Source organism: Lactuca sativa, chromosome 6, assembly GCF_002870075.4.
Source record: "Lactuca sativa cultivar Salinas chromosome 6, Lsat_Salinas_v11, whole genome shotgun sequence".
NCBI classification, from domain to species: domain Eukaryota; kingdom Viridiplantae; phylum Streptophyta; class Magnoliopsida; order Asterales; family Asteraceae; genus Lactuca; species Lactuca sativa.
This window is the reverse complement of record NC_056628.2, coordinates 120,522,420-120,539,714: the sequence shown is the minus strand read 5'-3', so window position 1 is coordinate 120,539,714 and position 17,295 is coordinate 120,522,420. Positions and strand designations below refer to the sequence as shown.

The 17,295-nt window shown below is 38.0% G+C and overlaps 1 protein-coding gene across 2 annotated transcripts; it reads left to right on the top strand.

Annotated features, from left to right (window-relative positions):
* Positions 1-8,575: 8,575 nt before the first annotated feature.
* Positions 8,576-13,956, top strand: LOC111881441 (ABC transporter C family member 3). Of its 2 annotated transcripts, none has more exons than XM_023877835.3 (10): positions 8,576-10,911; positions 10,985-11,071; positions 11,162-11,749; positions 11,841-12,005; positions 12,082-12,376; positions 12,470-12,684; positions 12,770-13,075; positions 13,170-13,233; positions 13,323-13,560; positions 13,616-13,956. In XM_023877835.3, exons 1-10 carry the CDS (start codon positions 9,121-9,123, stop codon positions 13,755-13,757), a joined length of 3,891 nt encoding a protein of 1,296 aa, XP_023733603.1. In that variant the 5' UTR covers positions 8,576-9,120; the 3' UTR covers positions 13,758-13,956. The 2 variants fall into 2 exon arrangements, with proteins under 2 accessions (XP_023733603.1, XP_023733602.1); XM_023877834.3 differs by having other exon boundaries at positions 8,578-10,911; positions 13,323-13,562; positions 13,639-13,956.
* The last annotated feature ends 3,339 nt before the right edge of the window (positions 13,957-17,295 follow it).

Below are 17,295 nucleotides of genomic sequence, written 5' to 3'. Positions count from 1 at the left end.
CCGCTTCTATGTGACTTTTACCGATGACTATAGTAGATATGGGTATATCTACTTAATCAAGCAAAAGTCAAAAACTTTTGAAAAGTTCAAAGAGTTCAAGAATGAAGTAGAGAATCAATTGGGCAGGAAAATCAAGATGTTTCGATCCGATCGAGGAGGAGAGTACCTAAGTCTTGAATTCCACGATTATCTCAAGGTGTGTGGAATAGTTTCACAATTGACGCCACCTAGGACACCACAATTGAATGGTGTGGCAGAAAGGCGTAATCGAACCTTGTTGGACATGGTTCGCTCTATAATGAGTCGTGCTTCACTACCTATCTCTTTTTGGGGGTATGCCTTAGAGACTGCCGCCCATATCCTTAACCGAGTCCCTACTAAGAAGGTTGCCAAAACACCTCACGAGATGTGGATAGGGAAAGCTCCCTCGTTGGCACATATCAAGGTTTGGGCTTGTGAGGCTTTTGTATCTCGTCCGTTGGCACATATCAAGGTTTGGGGTTGTGAGGCTTTTGTAAGACGAGATACTCACGACAAGCTCGAACCTCGTAGTGAGCGATGTATTTTCATCGGCTACCTGCAAAAATACTTTGGATATCTCTTCTATAGACCGAAGGACAATGTTGTCTTTGTTGCGAGGAGAGGAGTTTTCCGAGAGCGAGAACTCATAAGCCAAGGAGACAGTGGGAGGAAAATCGATCTTGAAGAGATTCAAGAGTCAATACATGAAGGAACCTCTACCGCTGGCACTCAACCTGAGGAGGAAACTCCGGTTGAACCGATTGACGAGTCCTTACCTCTTAGACGTACTGAAACAGTTAGAGTTCAACCCCGGTTTTATGATTTTCATATTACTACCGAAGGGGACAGGTATATTAGTGATGGTACACTAATAAATTTAGATGAACCTAATTACTTTAAGGAAGCCATGGCAGGCCCGGAGTCTGCGAAATGGAAAGAGACAATGGACAGCGAGATCCAGTCCATGTATGACAACCAAGTTTGGAATTTGGTTGATAATGTGCCCGGACGCAAGACCGTTGGGTGCAAATGGATCTTCAAGAAGAAGACTGACGTGGATGGAAACGTACACACATATAAAGCGCGATTGGTCGCGAAGGGCTTTACTCAAATTCCCAGAGTTGACTATGATGAGACCTTCTCACCAGTTGCAAAGATAAAATCTATTAGAGTGATGCTAGCTATTGCCGTATTTCATGATTATGAGATTTGGCAAATGGATATCAAAACCGCTTTCTTTAATGGGAAGTTGGCCGAGGATGTTTACATGACTCAGCCAGAGGGTTTTGTCGATCCAAAGAATCCGAATAGAGTGTGTAAGCTTGAGAAGTCCATTTATGGACTTAAGCAAGCATCTCGCAGATGGAATCTTTGCTTCGATGAGAAAGTCAAAGAGTTTGGATTTGTACGAAGTGAAGATGAATCGTGTGTATATGTCAAAGCCAGTGGGAGCATAGTTAGCTTTCTCGTTTTGTATGTCGATGACATACTACTCATAGGAAACGACGTCCCGACTCTGCAGGAAGTTAAGTCCTGGCTCGGAAAGTGCTTCGCTATGAAGGACCTCGAAGAGGCTTCCTATATTTTGGGAATAAGGATAGTAAGAGAGATAAGTAAGAGACTAATAGGACTTAGTCAGAACACTTACTTAGATAAGTTACTAAAACGCTTTAGTATGGAAAACTCGAAGAAGGGAGAATTACCGATACAAAGTAATGTCAAGTTGAGTAAAACTCAAAGTCCGAGTACCGAAGCTGAAATAGCATAAATGAGCCGAGTATCATACGCTTCCGCAGTTGGCTCAATCATGTATGCTATGAATTGTACTCGCCTTGATGTAGCTTTTGCTTTGAGCATGGTTAGCAGATATCAAGGGAATCCTGGCAGAGCCCATTGGATTGCGGTGAAGAATATCCTTAAGTACCTTCGGAGGACGAAGGAATGGTTTTTAGTCCTCAGAGGGAGTGATGACTTGAAGGTGCGAGGGTATAGTGACGCCAGCTTTCAGACCGACAGGGACAACTACCGTTCACAGTCGGGCTGAGTCTTTACCCTGAATGGAGGAGCAGTGAATTGGAAAAGTTCCAAGCAGGAAACCGTAGCTAATTCAACGTGTGAATCAGAGTATATTGCAGCGAGCGAAGCGTCGAAGGAGGCGATATGGTTGAAGAACTTCATCGGTGATCTTGGAGTTGTACCTGCCATACAAGAGCCATGGAGATTTTCTATGATAATGAAGGAGCGGTTGCCTTGACCAAGGAACCGAGAGATCATGGTAGATATCGACACATCGATAGAAAATATCACTTTATTAGACATTGTGTAGAAGAAGGACAACTCGTAGTCAAGAGGATATCATCAGAAAATAACCCAGCAGATCCGCTTACGAAGGGACTGAGTAGGGTTAAGCACTTGCAGCATGCTAGGAGTATTGGGCTGAAGGATGATATTAGCATAAATTAGATAGTAGTAGAAACGTGTAACAGATAAATGTAATTAACATTTGATGATTAAATAAAAGAGTATTATTTATGAGTAATGTTACTGTCTTATGTTGATTGTTTAATTATTGTTTCATTTTGCATGTTTTGACTTCCAGAATAATTGAGTTTATTAAGAATAATCGAATTGTTTAAATTGTCCACAATCGTTCATATGTTGGAGGTAGATATGAATAAAGATTGTCATGAATTGGTGTGTAGATTGTCTAAACGGTATTAGACATAGCAAAAGTTTGTTGCAACGTTCATGAGTGCTTATGAACTAGTTTTGAGCATTAGAACAAACCCACGCTTGCTGGAATCACCTTATGGAATATGATGAAAAAGGGTGATCGCAAGACGATAATATCATATAGTCTTAAAACCTAGATATATGGTTTGTTATTTGTTAATTGATTGTACATTGATAATGCGAAACCGCATCGGTAACTTGATGTTATAAAATGCATTGTTGTGTATAATTGATTAATGAATAAGTAAATGCATATAAGTCGAAGTTTATCTGTTACTTTTATCCCAAGGGGGTAAAAGCGATATCTCGGTCGCTCGATGATTTGATTTGACTTATGTGCCGGGCCCGGTCAGAACTGAATTGATGTGTTCGATTAAGTTCTATGTCAAATAAATCAGAGATCGAGAAACCAAATGCTAGACAAATTAGTTCCATATAAATGTCAGCATGATATCTAAACAGAGGATTGTACGATCCCTTATCTAAAGGACAAGATTGATTAGATTAGAGTTTGACAGCGTCTTTGGGAGCTACGATTGCTAATCGGAATATACTTGTATATATAGTTACTAGACTTATCCAAGTGGGAGACTGTTGGAACAGTGTCTAAGGCTGCAACTATATTAGGCAAGTATTTGATCCGGTCGTGCATGGTCCTTTTGGGTTGCCTTCACCATAGCAACTTGACAGGATGATTTATAATGAGAGAAGGAATATTATTAAGGAATAATAATATTGTTATTTGATTAATATAAGTTATAAATTAATTAGGAATTAATTTGGTGACTTAAAGAGATTAATTAAATAAAGGGGTATAAACTGTCAATTGTTTGATAGTTGCACTTTGGGCTATATATCCTTTAAAGATAAAGGGTGGACGATTTCTAGGGCTATGGATAGCCATAAAATCGTCCAAGGCTTATCATGGAAAGGATTTGGATTGCTTAGGACCTAAGTTATCCAATTAGGGTTTAAGGGTGAAACCCTAGGAGCCTTACTAGTATAAATAGACCCCATGGGTTAAGGAAATCGACACTTGTGCTTTAGAAAGAAACCCCGGCCGATTTCTATTCCCTCTCCTCTCTCCTAAATCATCTTCTTGCTAGTTGGTGTTTGTAAGCCATTAGAGGAGTGACAATTGTGACTCTAAAGCCTCAAGGACAACAAGATCAAGCAAGTGATCCAAGGTAAGCTTCTAATCTCTGATTTCATATTGTTATTATTGTATATTAGCCATTAGAAGTCTTGGATTCAATGTATGTTCAATTAGAGAAACCTAGATCCAAGCATTAGGGTTGCATGTGCACATAGGGATGTTCATATGGCTAAAACCCATCACATACTACTCGTCGAGTCTGTTCTTCGGACTCGACGAGTTCGTGCCATGCACAAACTCAATACAACTTCTGAGGTTAGATCTGTTCCATACAATCATAGATATGGCCTCCCCAAGCATGATAATCAAGTAAAGTTCGGACCTTGACACACATATAACATATAAATGGTCCAAAATGATGATTTAGCCCCAAAAATGACATTCCAAGCTCATGGCTCCCAAAATGACTCATAAAGCTCCAAGGGTTAAGGTCTCTGGACCTCTTTGGGTCCAGATCCAGAACACAAACTCGAGAAGGGACCAAATACTCCACTTAATCATCCTCTAAAAGGGTTAGAAAACCCTAACACTAAGAATCAACACCAAAACTGAAGAAGGTCCGAGAATAATATCTCAATACAATCTCTATGAGCTCAAAAACCACCAAAATCGCACCTCCTTCAGCCTCCTCTTGCCTTGAACACTTCCTTCTTGCAAAAACACCCACAAAAGTTCAAGATTGGCCTCTCCTTCCTCACAAATGCTCTAGATCTCTTTAAGGTTTCACTCTGGGGGTTGGTGGCCGCAAATGACGGCCATAAGGTCCTTTAAATAGGTCTCAAACCCTAGAAATTAGGGTTTCATTAAACAGCGTGGACTCGCCGAGTCCACTCATGAACTCGCCGAGTCCAGCTGTGAACTCGCGTACAAATCCGCGACCATACTCGGCGAGTCTAGACGCCAACTCGTCGAGTCTCCCCTCAACACCCAAAAATAAAAGAACAAAACATCATACCTGGGAATCCGGATGTTACAGGTTAGTTGGATTTTTTCTATTTGGTAGGTTCCATGTATTATCCATGAACACTTGAGAAATTCAAAGTTTATGTGATTAGTGTAGTGGCCTGATAAGAAAGGGTTTATGGTGTTTTCGTTTCAAAATTGTTTTTTCTTTTTTCTTGAATATAAATATTTTTTAATTTCTTACCTAAAAGCTTTTTTATTGAGTTTAGATTTGAGTTTTTAATTTGATTTCGATGCTTGTTATAACATCATGAAAAGTCTTGAACACCAGATTACAAAAAGTCTTGCACAACTGATATTTAGTTGTTGACTAATGCCCAAATTTCCACTACTAAATAATAGCCAGTAGTCTGAACAAAAGGTTATTTTTGTAAGATTTTTAAGGATATGTGTATAAACATAGATAGAAGTAGCTAAAAAAGAAAGATTGGTGTGTAATGACACCGTCATTGTAAAATGTAAATACTGAACAATATTTTTATATCTGACAAACATGAAAAGAAAGGAGAGGGGGGGGGGGGGGGGGAGGGGGTAATTTATACCTACCAAATTTATCAAAAATAAAATTTGTTTTCTAATGTACAGTGCATAGCATGCAACACAGTATTTACTAATCATATAACCATGTTATATTTTATTCTTTGTATTCGGTAGAAGTTTGTATTTAAGTTATTGATATATCAGATTTATTTTTTTTTGTCATGTTTTCACTTTAGATAACCCAAAAAATTCCTAACATTTTAGTTAGCTACATAATTTTTTTTTATCAAAACCCAATGTAGGTAAGAGACTAAGAAGAATTAAAAACAAGCAAGAGAATAAAATATATTTATTACAAAGCTTACAAAGGCATCGATAACAAAGTCAAATTGCCCCATAGGAATGTATATGACTGAGTTGGGAATGTAGATGACTGAGTTTTAGTTTTTCTTCCATATAACAACTTATAAAAATAAATTATGATGTATTATTTGCATTCTTTTATATTTTTGGTATAAAAATTTCGTTTTATAGTTAAATCATATTGAGTTTTATGCTATTTAGTTGATCTAATTTAAATTCAAACAAACTAATTTACATAAAATATATAAAAAAAGTATAAATAAAAATTGGTGAAATACTTGACCCACATATCAACCATTGTCTTTATGTAGATGGATGAAAAAGATTTAATTATAGCAATATAATGGTGAAAGAATTTTGCATTTTACGACAATTAACCATTATAAAAAACTATTATTGTCAATACAATCATCAAATGGTTTTTAAATAAAGGCTATAATTGGTTACAAACATTTCAATGTGACATGCTATAGTTATTTTATATTTGATGTAATGTCTATATAAATAAGTTGAAATGATCCAATTTACAAAAAGTTAATGATTGAATTATTATAACATTTTTTTTAAAACTCTTGTTGTGAACTTGACTATATTTTTAAAGGCGCCAATCAAAATCAAATGAATAGAAACAAGGGGTGGGTGTAGGCTGTTACCTCTTAAATGTTTCGAACCAAAACTGATAGTTCATAGAATTTTGAAACTAGAACCAGTGGATCCTTAGATTTAAGAATCGAACCGTTGACATCAATTCCTTAATCATCGGCTCACCGGGTACCCATTGGGTAAATGTTCTAGAAAAAAATAAGAATCGGAACCAGAGTCGAACCCTATCCGTTCCAAACTGCATGAACCGGAACCACTCACATAAGTTCCAGTTTAGATATACATTTGTAAAGAATTAGAACTTTTCATTTTTAATTCTTATTGATTTCGTTTTTCTAACATTAATTTTATCGATGATTATTTAGATGTAGTAAACTATTTGTACAAAGGAACTAATCGACTCTAGAAATTAATTTTTAAAAAAACTATTTATATTCGTCGTATAGCGCAGATAAACGGCTAGTATATATCAAATGATAATATTTATAATCATAATATTATAAGTTTTAAAATTAGTTAATTATTATAATAATCAACGTCATAACTATTATAATAAACTAAAACAAACAAATAAATACAATTATTAAAGAAATAAATGACAAAAGGGCTCAAGGTGAGTTTGGATTTTGACACATTAGTAGGCTTCACACATATTATAAGATATCTTTTGGTCAATGAAAAGTAGTCTAAGTATAGACTACGGTGTATAAGGCTGTTTGGTGTAGACTTTGAGAAAGAATTAGACGACCTTGGCGAACATTGGGCCGAGACATCGACATGTCGAGCTCGGCTCGACAACTCGATGATGGTTTACTGATGAGAGAGAGCGAACATTGATATTTATTTTATTTTATTTGTTTTACCCATTTATTACTCAAAATTCTTTTTCAAAAATTACATTATTTTTTTTAAAAAAATACCAAATTTAAAAAATATAACCATTTTTTTTTCAAAATTTCAAACTTTAAACTCTCAATCCTCAACTATAAATACCATTATCCTTAACTTTCTTATTTTCAATCTTCTTCTAAACCTCGTCACTAAAAATGGCTCGTGTTTGGTCTCTTGAAGAAGAAGAGATGTTACTCGATCGTTCATGGGTTGATATAATAGAAGATCCAATTCATAATGACACCCCTCCGACTACTTTTTGGAGGCAAGTCACCGATATATACAACCGACAAGCTCCTGTACCTTGACGTATAGAAGAAATGTATGCCAAATGGAGGTGAACAAGTGCACTTGTAACTCGGTTTAACAACGTGTTTCGTAGGGCGATGCATGAAGTCGAAAATGATGAAAATGAAAAATACTTTGCTACAGAATGTTATTCATGCTTACTGTGTTGAAAATAACAACGATTTCTAGCTTGTTGACTTTGGTAAATTATGAAGCAGTGCCTAAAATTTGCTCAAATTTGAACTCATTGTCTTCTAATTTATAGTGTGTTATGTGTTTAAGTTTTCAGTGTGACCGTTTTTGAATTCCTAGTGGTCTTGTGATGTTTTTTTTTTTTAATTTCTAGTCTTGTGTTTTTAAAATAAAGTGTATGTTTGTTTTTTTATTTGTGGTAAGTTTATTTTCCAGTTTAATAAATCCTAAGGTTTTATAAAAATAATATGTTTAAAATTTTAAAATATAATTTTAAATAATTTTTTTTAAAAAATATGAACGTGGCAAGAATGAAAACCAACACATTGGAAATGACAAAAAACTGAGATAGTATGACAAATCCTAATTAATGGTCAGGTGGATTATAACAAGTGTGACGTTATTTCCACGGCCTAACAAAAGTAGACGTGATGTATAAAAAAACCCATTTAGCTTTCCTTAATTATTTTTTTTTTAACTCGAATGGTCCCTAAAATGTATTTTGTTGCATGTTTGGTCCGAAACCTAAAAAGACTATTTTACCCTTAATAATGTATTTTGTTGCATGTTTGGTCCGAAACCTAAAAAGACTATTTTACCCTTAATGATATATAATTATTTTTGTTCATTCTTTCTTATTACTTAAACTATTATCAAATAAAATAAATTTTCAATAATTGTTTGACTAAACTACACAAATGGTCTTTATGGTTTGTTCAAAATTGTCATTTTGGTCCAAAAAAATTTGAATTAGCACCACATGTCCAAAATTTTCATTTTATTGCGAGTTTGGTCCAAAACACTTTAAAAATTATTTAAATGGCGGATTTGTGAATTTCTATTTGTTTTTCTTTTTCTTTTCCTTTTCCTTTTCCTTTTTTACTTTACTATTATTTTATTGTTTAATTATAAATATAAGGACGAAATTGTATTTTTGTACAAAGTCATGTGGTGGAATTCTAAAACTTGAGAATTTTACTGTTGATAATAGACGTAATAGACGTGTTAGGATTTAATATTTGTATACTATAATATAATATAAGGCCCTATAATATAATGGTCTCTGTTTCTCTGTTTCTCTTTCTCTTCTCTTATGATGTCGTATGAGAAATGCCCCTTTCATCGCAGAAAACAATCATTTTCCTTCATCATTCCAGTCACGAAGCCCAACTGGAAAACGCAATCTCATCCTTTCCCTGCCACTAAACCACCAACGTCGCTGTCGCCCCATCTTGATTCGTTGCCGCTCCAGCGTCGGCGGGATTACGCCTCACATGAATCTTTTCTTACTGAACGACTGGGTCTAGATGTTGAAGAGTTGAAATAATCTCATATAAGATTTAATCTTCTAGTCGATGCTACTTGCTGGAGCCTAATCTGCTCTCTAAATAATCTCTAAACTTGCATCATACCTAGAAAATGCAATAATTATGCTGGGAGTCGGAGCCAATCGAGATATTTCGGTTAACGATCTTCAACAACCGCTCTTAAGCAACGTGAATATTGGTCCTGTAAGTAGTAGTAGTAGTAGAGCAGGATCAAAGTGTGTGTGTGGTATCTTTAGCCTTCTCACTTTCTCTTGGTTGAGCCCATTGGTTGCACTTGGTCACAGAAAACCATTAGATCTAGAGGATGTTCCTCAACTTTTCGGTATCGATAGTGTAAGAGGATCGTTTCCCATTTTAAAAAACAAGTTGGAGTTGGAGAGTGATGATAAAAAACTCACTACTACTTTCGACCTCGTCAAGGCCTTGATCCATATGACATGGAAGGACATCGTAGTTACAGCAATCCTCGCTGTTATTTACACACTTTCTTCTTATGTTGGTCCTTACCTCATAGATGCATTTGTTCAATTCCTCAACACAAGACAAGATTCAAAACACGAGGGTTATCTTTTTATTCTCATCTTCTTCTTTGCCAAACTCGTGGAGTCTATATCACAAAGACATTGGTTCTTCAAGCTCCAACAAGGTGGAATTAGGGCTAGGGCAGCTCTTGTTGCTATGATTTACCAAAAGGGTTTGAATCTTTCTAGTATGGGGCATTCCCATTCCAGCGGTGAGATTACTAATCTCATCGCCGTTGACGCCGAAAGAATTGGAGACTTTGGTTGGTATATACATGATCCATGGCTTGTAATCATGCAGGTTGGTTTGGCATTAACAGTTTTATATCTCAATCTCGGGTTTGCGTCACTTGCTGCATTAGTATCCATCAGTATCGTCATGTTGGCTAATATTCCACTCGGGAGACTACAACACACTTTTCAAGACGAGTTAATGAAATCTAAAGATAAGAGGATGAAAATCACATCTGAAACTCTGAGGAATATGAGGATACTTAAACTTCAGGGATGGGAGATGAAGTTTTTGTCTAAAATTATGGATCTTAGGAGTCACGAGACAGGATGGTTGAAAAAGTTTTTATCTACTTCATCCACAATCATATCCATATTCTGGGTTGCGCCTACTTTTGTAGCTGTGGTCACTTTTGGAACATGTATGCTTTTCGGGATCCCTCTTCAATCAGGGAAGATATTGTCTGCAGTTGCAACATTTAAAATACTTCAACAGCCAATCTACAATCTTCCCGATACAATATCAATGATAGCCCAAACTAAAGTCTCGTTAGATCGAATTGCCTCATACCTTTGTCTTGATAACTTAGATTCAGGCCTTGTAGAGATATTCCCCCGAGGTGATCATAGTGATATTGCAATCGAGATAACCAATGGAAGTTTTTCATGGGATGTTTCATCTTGTGATCCAGTACTAAAGGATATAAATATCAAAGTTGCTCATGGCATCAAGGTTGCTGTATGTGGTACAGTTGGGTCAGGAAAATCAAGTTTACTTTCATGTATCCTGGGAGAAGTGCCTAATAAGCTGTCAGGATGTGTAAAGCTTAGTGGTAGCAAAGCTTTTGTTGCTCAGTCTCCATGGATACAGAGTGGAAAGATAGAAGAGATCATCCTATTTGGTAAAGATATGGACCGGATAAGGTATGATAAGGTTCTTGAAGCATGTGCCTTGAAGAAAGACATTCAAATTCTGCCTTTTGGTGATCAAACAGTCATAGGTGAGAGGGGAATCAATCTAAGTGGTGGTCAGAAGCAGAGATTACAGATAGCACGTGCTTTATATCAAGACACTGACATCTATCTTTTTGATGATCCATTTAGTGCAGTTGATGCTCATACAGGAAGCCATCTCTTTAAAGTGAGTAACACATTATTTCCATTCTGAAAATTAATTGCTTTCCTTGTTCATTCTGTTCAAACTTTCTTCGCAGGAATGTTTACTGGAATTTCTCAACTCAAAAACAGTTATTTATGTCACCCATCAAGTGGAGTTCTTGCCGGCTGCTGATCTTGTCTTGGTGAATTATTGAGATTTTTTTTTTTCCATTTGTACATACAACTACATGAAAGCACTAAGTCATCTTCAATTTGTACTCAATTTTTTCAAGGTCTTGAAAGGTGGGAGGATCAAACAAGCTGGAAGGTATGATGAGTTATTGAATTCAGGAAGTGAGTTTATGGAACTTGTCAATGCTCGTAACCAAGCTTTATCAGTGATTGATTCGATAAAGACTAGCTTTGGATCTAAAAAAACAAAAGTTATGGAGGAAGCTGATAGGGTTGAAGTTGAATCGAAAAGACAACAACAGGTTCAGAAAGAAGAAAGAGAGAAAGGAAGCGTTGGTTTTTTTGTATACTGGAAATACATTACAACTGCTTATGGAGGAGCACTTGTGCCCTGTATACTTGTAGCAGCAACTGTTTATGAATTACTTCAATTGTTAAGCAATTACTGGTTGGCTTGGGCATCACCTGTGTCACAAGGGGAGAAACCTCCGGTTGGAGGATCTACACTTATAATTGTTTATATAAGTTTGGCATTTGGAAGCGCTTTTTGCATATTTATAAGAGCCATGTGTCTTACAACAGCCGGGTATAAGACAGCCAATCTACTCTTCAATAAAATGCATTCATGCATTTTTCATGCTCCCATGTCCTTCTTTGATGCTACCCCCAGTGGGCGCATTCTAAATAGAGTAAGTATCTTGTTTGTGTTTTATGTAATTGTTAAAATATATATAAAAGTACTCAATCTTGGCTTAACTTAATTAAATGGTAAATATACAGGCATCCACAGATCAAACTGCAGTAGACTTGACAATTTCAAACGCAGTTGGCGTTTTTGTGTTTGCAGTTGTACAAATTCTAGCTGTCATTGCAATCATGTCTCAGATTTCTTGGCAGGTGCTCCTGGTTTTCATTCCAGTTATTGCTATTTGTGTATGGTTGCAGGTATGTCATATTAATTTTTCTACTGACAATAACCATATGTATGATAACTATGTTAAATTTTATTTATTTTTGGTAGCAATATTACGTGTCTTCAGCACGAGAGTTAGCACGACTGGTGGGAGTGTGCAAAGCCCCGATCATACAACATTTCTCAGAAACCTTGTCAGGTTTAACAACCATCAGGAGCTTTAATCAACAACACAGATTTGAAGACATGAATATGAAGCTGATTGATGGATATTCGCGACCAAAGTTTTATAGTGTTGCTTGTATAGAGTGGCTATCATTCCGAGTGGAGTTGTTGTCCTCTGTTATGTTTGGTTTGTTCTTAATTTTCTTACTCATTCTCCCAAATGGGACCATCGATCCAAGTAAGCAAAATTGGGTTCTTGTGAATCCTTTTTCATATTTTCTAGGCCTAGCTACGTTAATTTAACAAAATATATATTTTTTTAATCTTGAAGGTATTGCGGGGTTAGCAGTCACCTATGGGCTCAATCTAAACATCCTACAAGCTTCAGCAATATGGAAACTATGCAGCATGGAGAATAGCATTATATCAGTTGAAAGAATACTTCAATACATGTCTATCACCGAGGAAGGACCTCTTGTTGTAGAATCAACCAGGCCAAACAATTTGTGGCCATCATTTGGAGAAGTAGAGGTACTCAACCTTCAGGTAATGACTTTCACCTTCAAAATGCCAATTTATCGTATGATCAAAAGCTCTAGAAACTTGAACTTGAACTTGGTGGTGTGTGTAGGTAAGGTATGCCCCACACTTGCCACTTGTGTTAAGAGGAGTTACATGCAATTTTCGTGGTGGCACAAAGACTGGAATTGTAGGAAGAACAGGAAGTGGTAAATCGACTCTTATACAAACACTCTTTCGCATGGTTGAACCTACTGGGGGAGAAATTTTCATAGATGAGATCAATATATCCTCTATTGGGCTTCATGATTTACGCTCAAGATTGAGCATAATCCCTCAAGATCCAAACCTGTTCCAAGGTAGTGTCCGAAGCAATCTGGATCCACTTGAACAGTACACTGATGAACAGATCTGGGAGGTAGGATCAGGATGGATAACCTCTGTTGTAGTTTCTGGAATAGCTTCTTGTTAACTTGTATATATATATATATATATATATATATATATTTTAGGCTCTAGATAAGTGCCAGTTGGGAGATGAAGTTAGGAGGAAGGAAGAGAAGCTTGATTCTACAGGTTTTTGTTAATCAGAGTCCCTTGAACATGAAATTTTTAAAATTGTGTAAACAGGCATGCATTATGATTAATTCTTAAATAATTCGCAGTCAGTGAGAATGGAGAGAATTGGAGCATGGGTGAAAGGCAACTGTTGTGTCTTGGTCGAGTGTTGCTCAAGAAAACCAAGATCTTGGTGCTTGATGAGGCTACTGCATCGGTGGATGTGTCGGCCGATCATACAATACAACAAGCACTAGGACAACACTTTTCTGACTCAACTGTCATCACCATTGCACATAGAATCACATCTGTGCTCAACGCCCACATGGTTCTAGTCTTGGAACAAGGTCTAAACTCTGAAGAATATCGTCCTTTCAATCCTTTTCTTTTTCTCTTTGACTTTCTGCCTCCTTTCTCTTGCAGGCCTCATTCAGGAATATGATTCACCACTCAAGTTATTGGAAAATAGATCTTCTTCCTTTGCAAAACTTGTTGCTGAGTACCAGTACCGTGGGAGATCTACTTCCAGCCATGGCACCTAGGACTTCTTTTCATGTGGACTTACTCCCACCATTATGGTTGCTCATCTTATTATATATAAATCTAAAGGGCCTTAGAAACAGGAATGTTTTGGCCTTTAGGTTGTTGCCACAAAACTTTGGTAAATTTGACACTTTTCGTTCCTAAAGTCAAAACTTTTGGATAAATATAATATTACCAATGTATTACATACATTAAAAATTTGAAAACGATGAAAACATAACATAAAATAAAACACCAAAACTGTACTCAATTTCTTAAACAATAACAATGAAATTCATTTAAATAATGAGACTATAACATCAACATATTCTCTTCTTATGTCCAACACTAAGTAAATAACCTTGGGTTTGACCAGCTTGGGAGATATATCCATAACATTTAGTTCTAAGAGGGTGTTTGAGATTCCTTTTAAATTGATTTTTTGGCTTTTGGCTTTTTCAAAAAGTCAAAAAATTCAAAAAGATTCAAGGCTAAAAATTTCATTTTTAAATAAGTTATTACATAAAACCATCAGTATAAAAACATTCATAATAATATCTCGTGTCAAACCAAAGTATCAGTAACCAAAACATTTTATCATAGAATAATATCAGAGTGTAATCCCAAAGATCTCATGAGCGGAAAACATAGTGTGATGCGCTGCGATCAAGCCGACTCATTTCCTTTAAAAACGAGTACCTGAAACCAAAACTGCAAACCGTAAGCACGGAGCTTAGTGAGTTCCCCCATAATACCACATAATCACATAACATAGATACTGCCGGACAATTCTGGGGTGCCGACCTACCCATGTCAAGCCATTCTGGGGTGCTGACCTACCAGTCGGTCCTAACAACCGACCCCCGGGGACTATTCCACCCCCTACTGCTACTATCACATATATCATAACATAAACATACTATCAGACATATCTGGGGTGTCCGAACTACCCTTCGGTCCTAACAACCGAACTTGGGGACTATTCCCCTCCTACTACCACTATCACATATAACATATCATGCCAGCATATAAACATATCATCACATACTGTCAGACATATCTGGGGTGTCTGACCTGACATCTGTTCTAACAACCGAACTCTACTACTAGCACATATAACATAGCATGCCAACATATAACACAACAGGTAGTAGAAAACCTAGATGATATCACAAAGACAATCATCTAATCATGCAACTCCTAGTGGTGGGCCGACATTGTGGCCGTAGACCCACCGCTACTGGAAGGTAACTCACCTCACACTGCTGATGTCCCGTAGACACAATCCCATACTGCTGAAGTCCTGCAGACTCAACCCCAGCTGCTGGCTGACAGATTCCCGAACTGTCAACACCAAAATAATACCCAATTAATAATTGGGTCCCAATACATAACCATAAGTACATTCTTTGGGTAATTACTACATTACCCCTAGCTTGGCTTATTCAAGCCCAAGGCCCAATCCGTAGGCCCAAAGTCAACTAGGAATCAAAGCCCAACACATGGCCTAATTTTCCAAATTGAGCCTAGGCCTACACATGGTCTCATTCTAAGGCCCAACATTATATAATCATTAAGGCCCAAACTATGGCCCATTTATGGCCCAATTTTCCAAATTGGGCCCAAACCCCTTACATGGGCCTTACCCTAGCCCCATTAAATATTCTAGTCCATTTGCTTGACTTTGGATGACCCAATAATAACGAAATCATCAAGGCCCAATAGAAGGCCCAACAACACACCCATGTGAAATTAGGGTTTCACAGAAAATGACGATTAGGGTTAAGTGTTTCTCACTTAACCCATTAAGGACTTAATCCATTAAGTCCTTCATTCTTCTGAATAAGTCATATGGTGTGATTGGGCTTAATCACACAATTCCATTACTCCAATGGCCCACAAGTGGGTCTCAATAAGTCCAAGCCCATAAATCCAATATTAGGGTTTTCTAAACCCTAATTAGGGTTTCCAATCCCATCCTAGCCCAATAGGTCCAAAATCAAGTCCTTAAGCCCATTAGGGTTTCCTTAGATCAATTAGAGTCCATTAGGGTTTTCATTAAGTCCATTAGGCTTCATTGGGCCCATTAGGCTTCATTGGGCCCATTAGGCTTCATTGGGCCCATTAGGGTTTCTAGCACCCCAAATGAATCAATCACAACGAGGCAAGCACACTGCCACCCGACACAACGGCCGGTGGCGGCAGCCACCACCCTACGGTGGTGGTTTGGGTTCCATTTCATTATTCCAATTTTTACAATTACAATGAACTCACCAAATAACACGCACACACAATACTAAAATAACACACACACACACACACACACACACCGGCGGCACATGGCGGCAGCCACCCCTCATGGTGGTGGCTGTGGTGGCTTTTCTCACTAATTCCGTGTAACGTCCCAAAATTCAAGACTAAAAATTTTCTTTTAATAAAACATTACTTAAAGCAAAATCATCAATCCAAACATAATCAGAGTATTAATTTCCAAAACACGTGTTCGTTATCAGAGTAAAACATTCCCAGGATGTTTAATCTATGGTGTGTGCCATGCGATCACCCCGAGCTCTTCACTCCGCTATCGGAAGTACTTGAAACCAAAACTGAAAACCGTAAGCACGAAGCTTAGTGAGTTCCCCACCCTACCACATACCATGCATAACCACATACTGCACATACTGGGCCACGCCCGCTATCCTGGGCCTCACCCCCTGCCTTGGGCCTCGCCCGCTACCTCGGGCCTCGCCCGATACAATGGCCCCGCCTGGCTTCGAGCCCCGCTCGGATACATATCTGTTTCACTTAGGCCTCGCCTGTCACAGGGCCTCGCCCACTAACATATAATAGCACATAAACATATCACATCACATAAGCTAATCACATACTAACGGATCTTGTCCTAAGGCCTCGCCTATCACTGGGCCTCGCCCTTGTCCTGCTACTGATGAGTCATGGAACCCCATCCATGCTCCTACTGATCGTGAGATATGGGCCCAACCCACACTCACTCTTTTCCTAACTCGGGCCTCGCCCCTGATCTGCTGCTAATGAGATGTGGAACACCATCCACACTCTGCTATTGGTGAGTTACGGGACCTCGCCCACGCTCACCTCCCTACCAGGCACATATAAGTATCACACAGACAACAAGTATAAACTATCACATAAACCATTCCTTGGGCACCCGCCCGCTATCATTGGACCTCGTCCTGAATATCATACTAGAATACTATGCTTAGGGCTAACCCCCGGGTCTTCTACTCATAACTACATGGGTCGGCATTGTGGCCGTAGACCCATTCACATAAGGAAAACTCACCTGCACTGGCTGAACTTGCTGATGATCCCACTAGCCACTGCCCGGCAACTCTCGGAACTCCTGCTCCACTCGCTCCCCGAGCTACCAATATCAATGCAACACTGAGTCCAACTAACCCCCGAAAGACAACCAAGTCAACTTTGGTCAAAGTCAAAGTCCTGGTCAAAGTCAACCTTCCAGGTCAACCCTACTCGCCGAGTCACCCTACTGACTCGCTGAGTTTATATGTTCAGAGT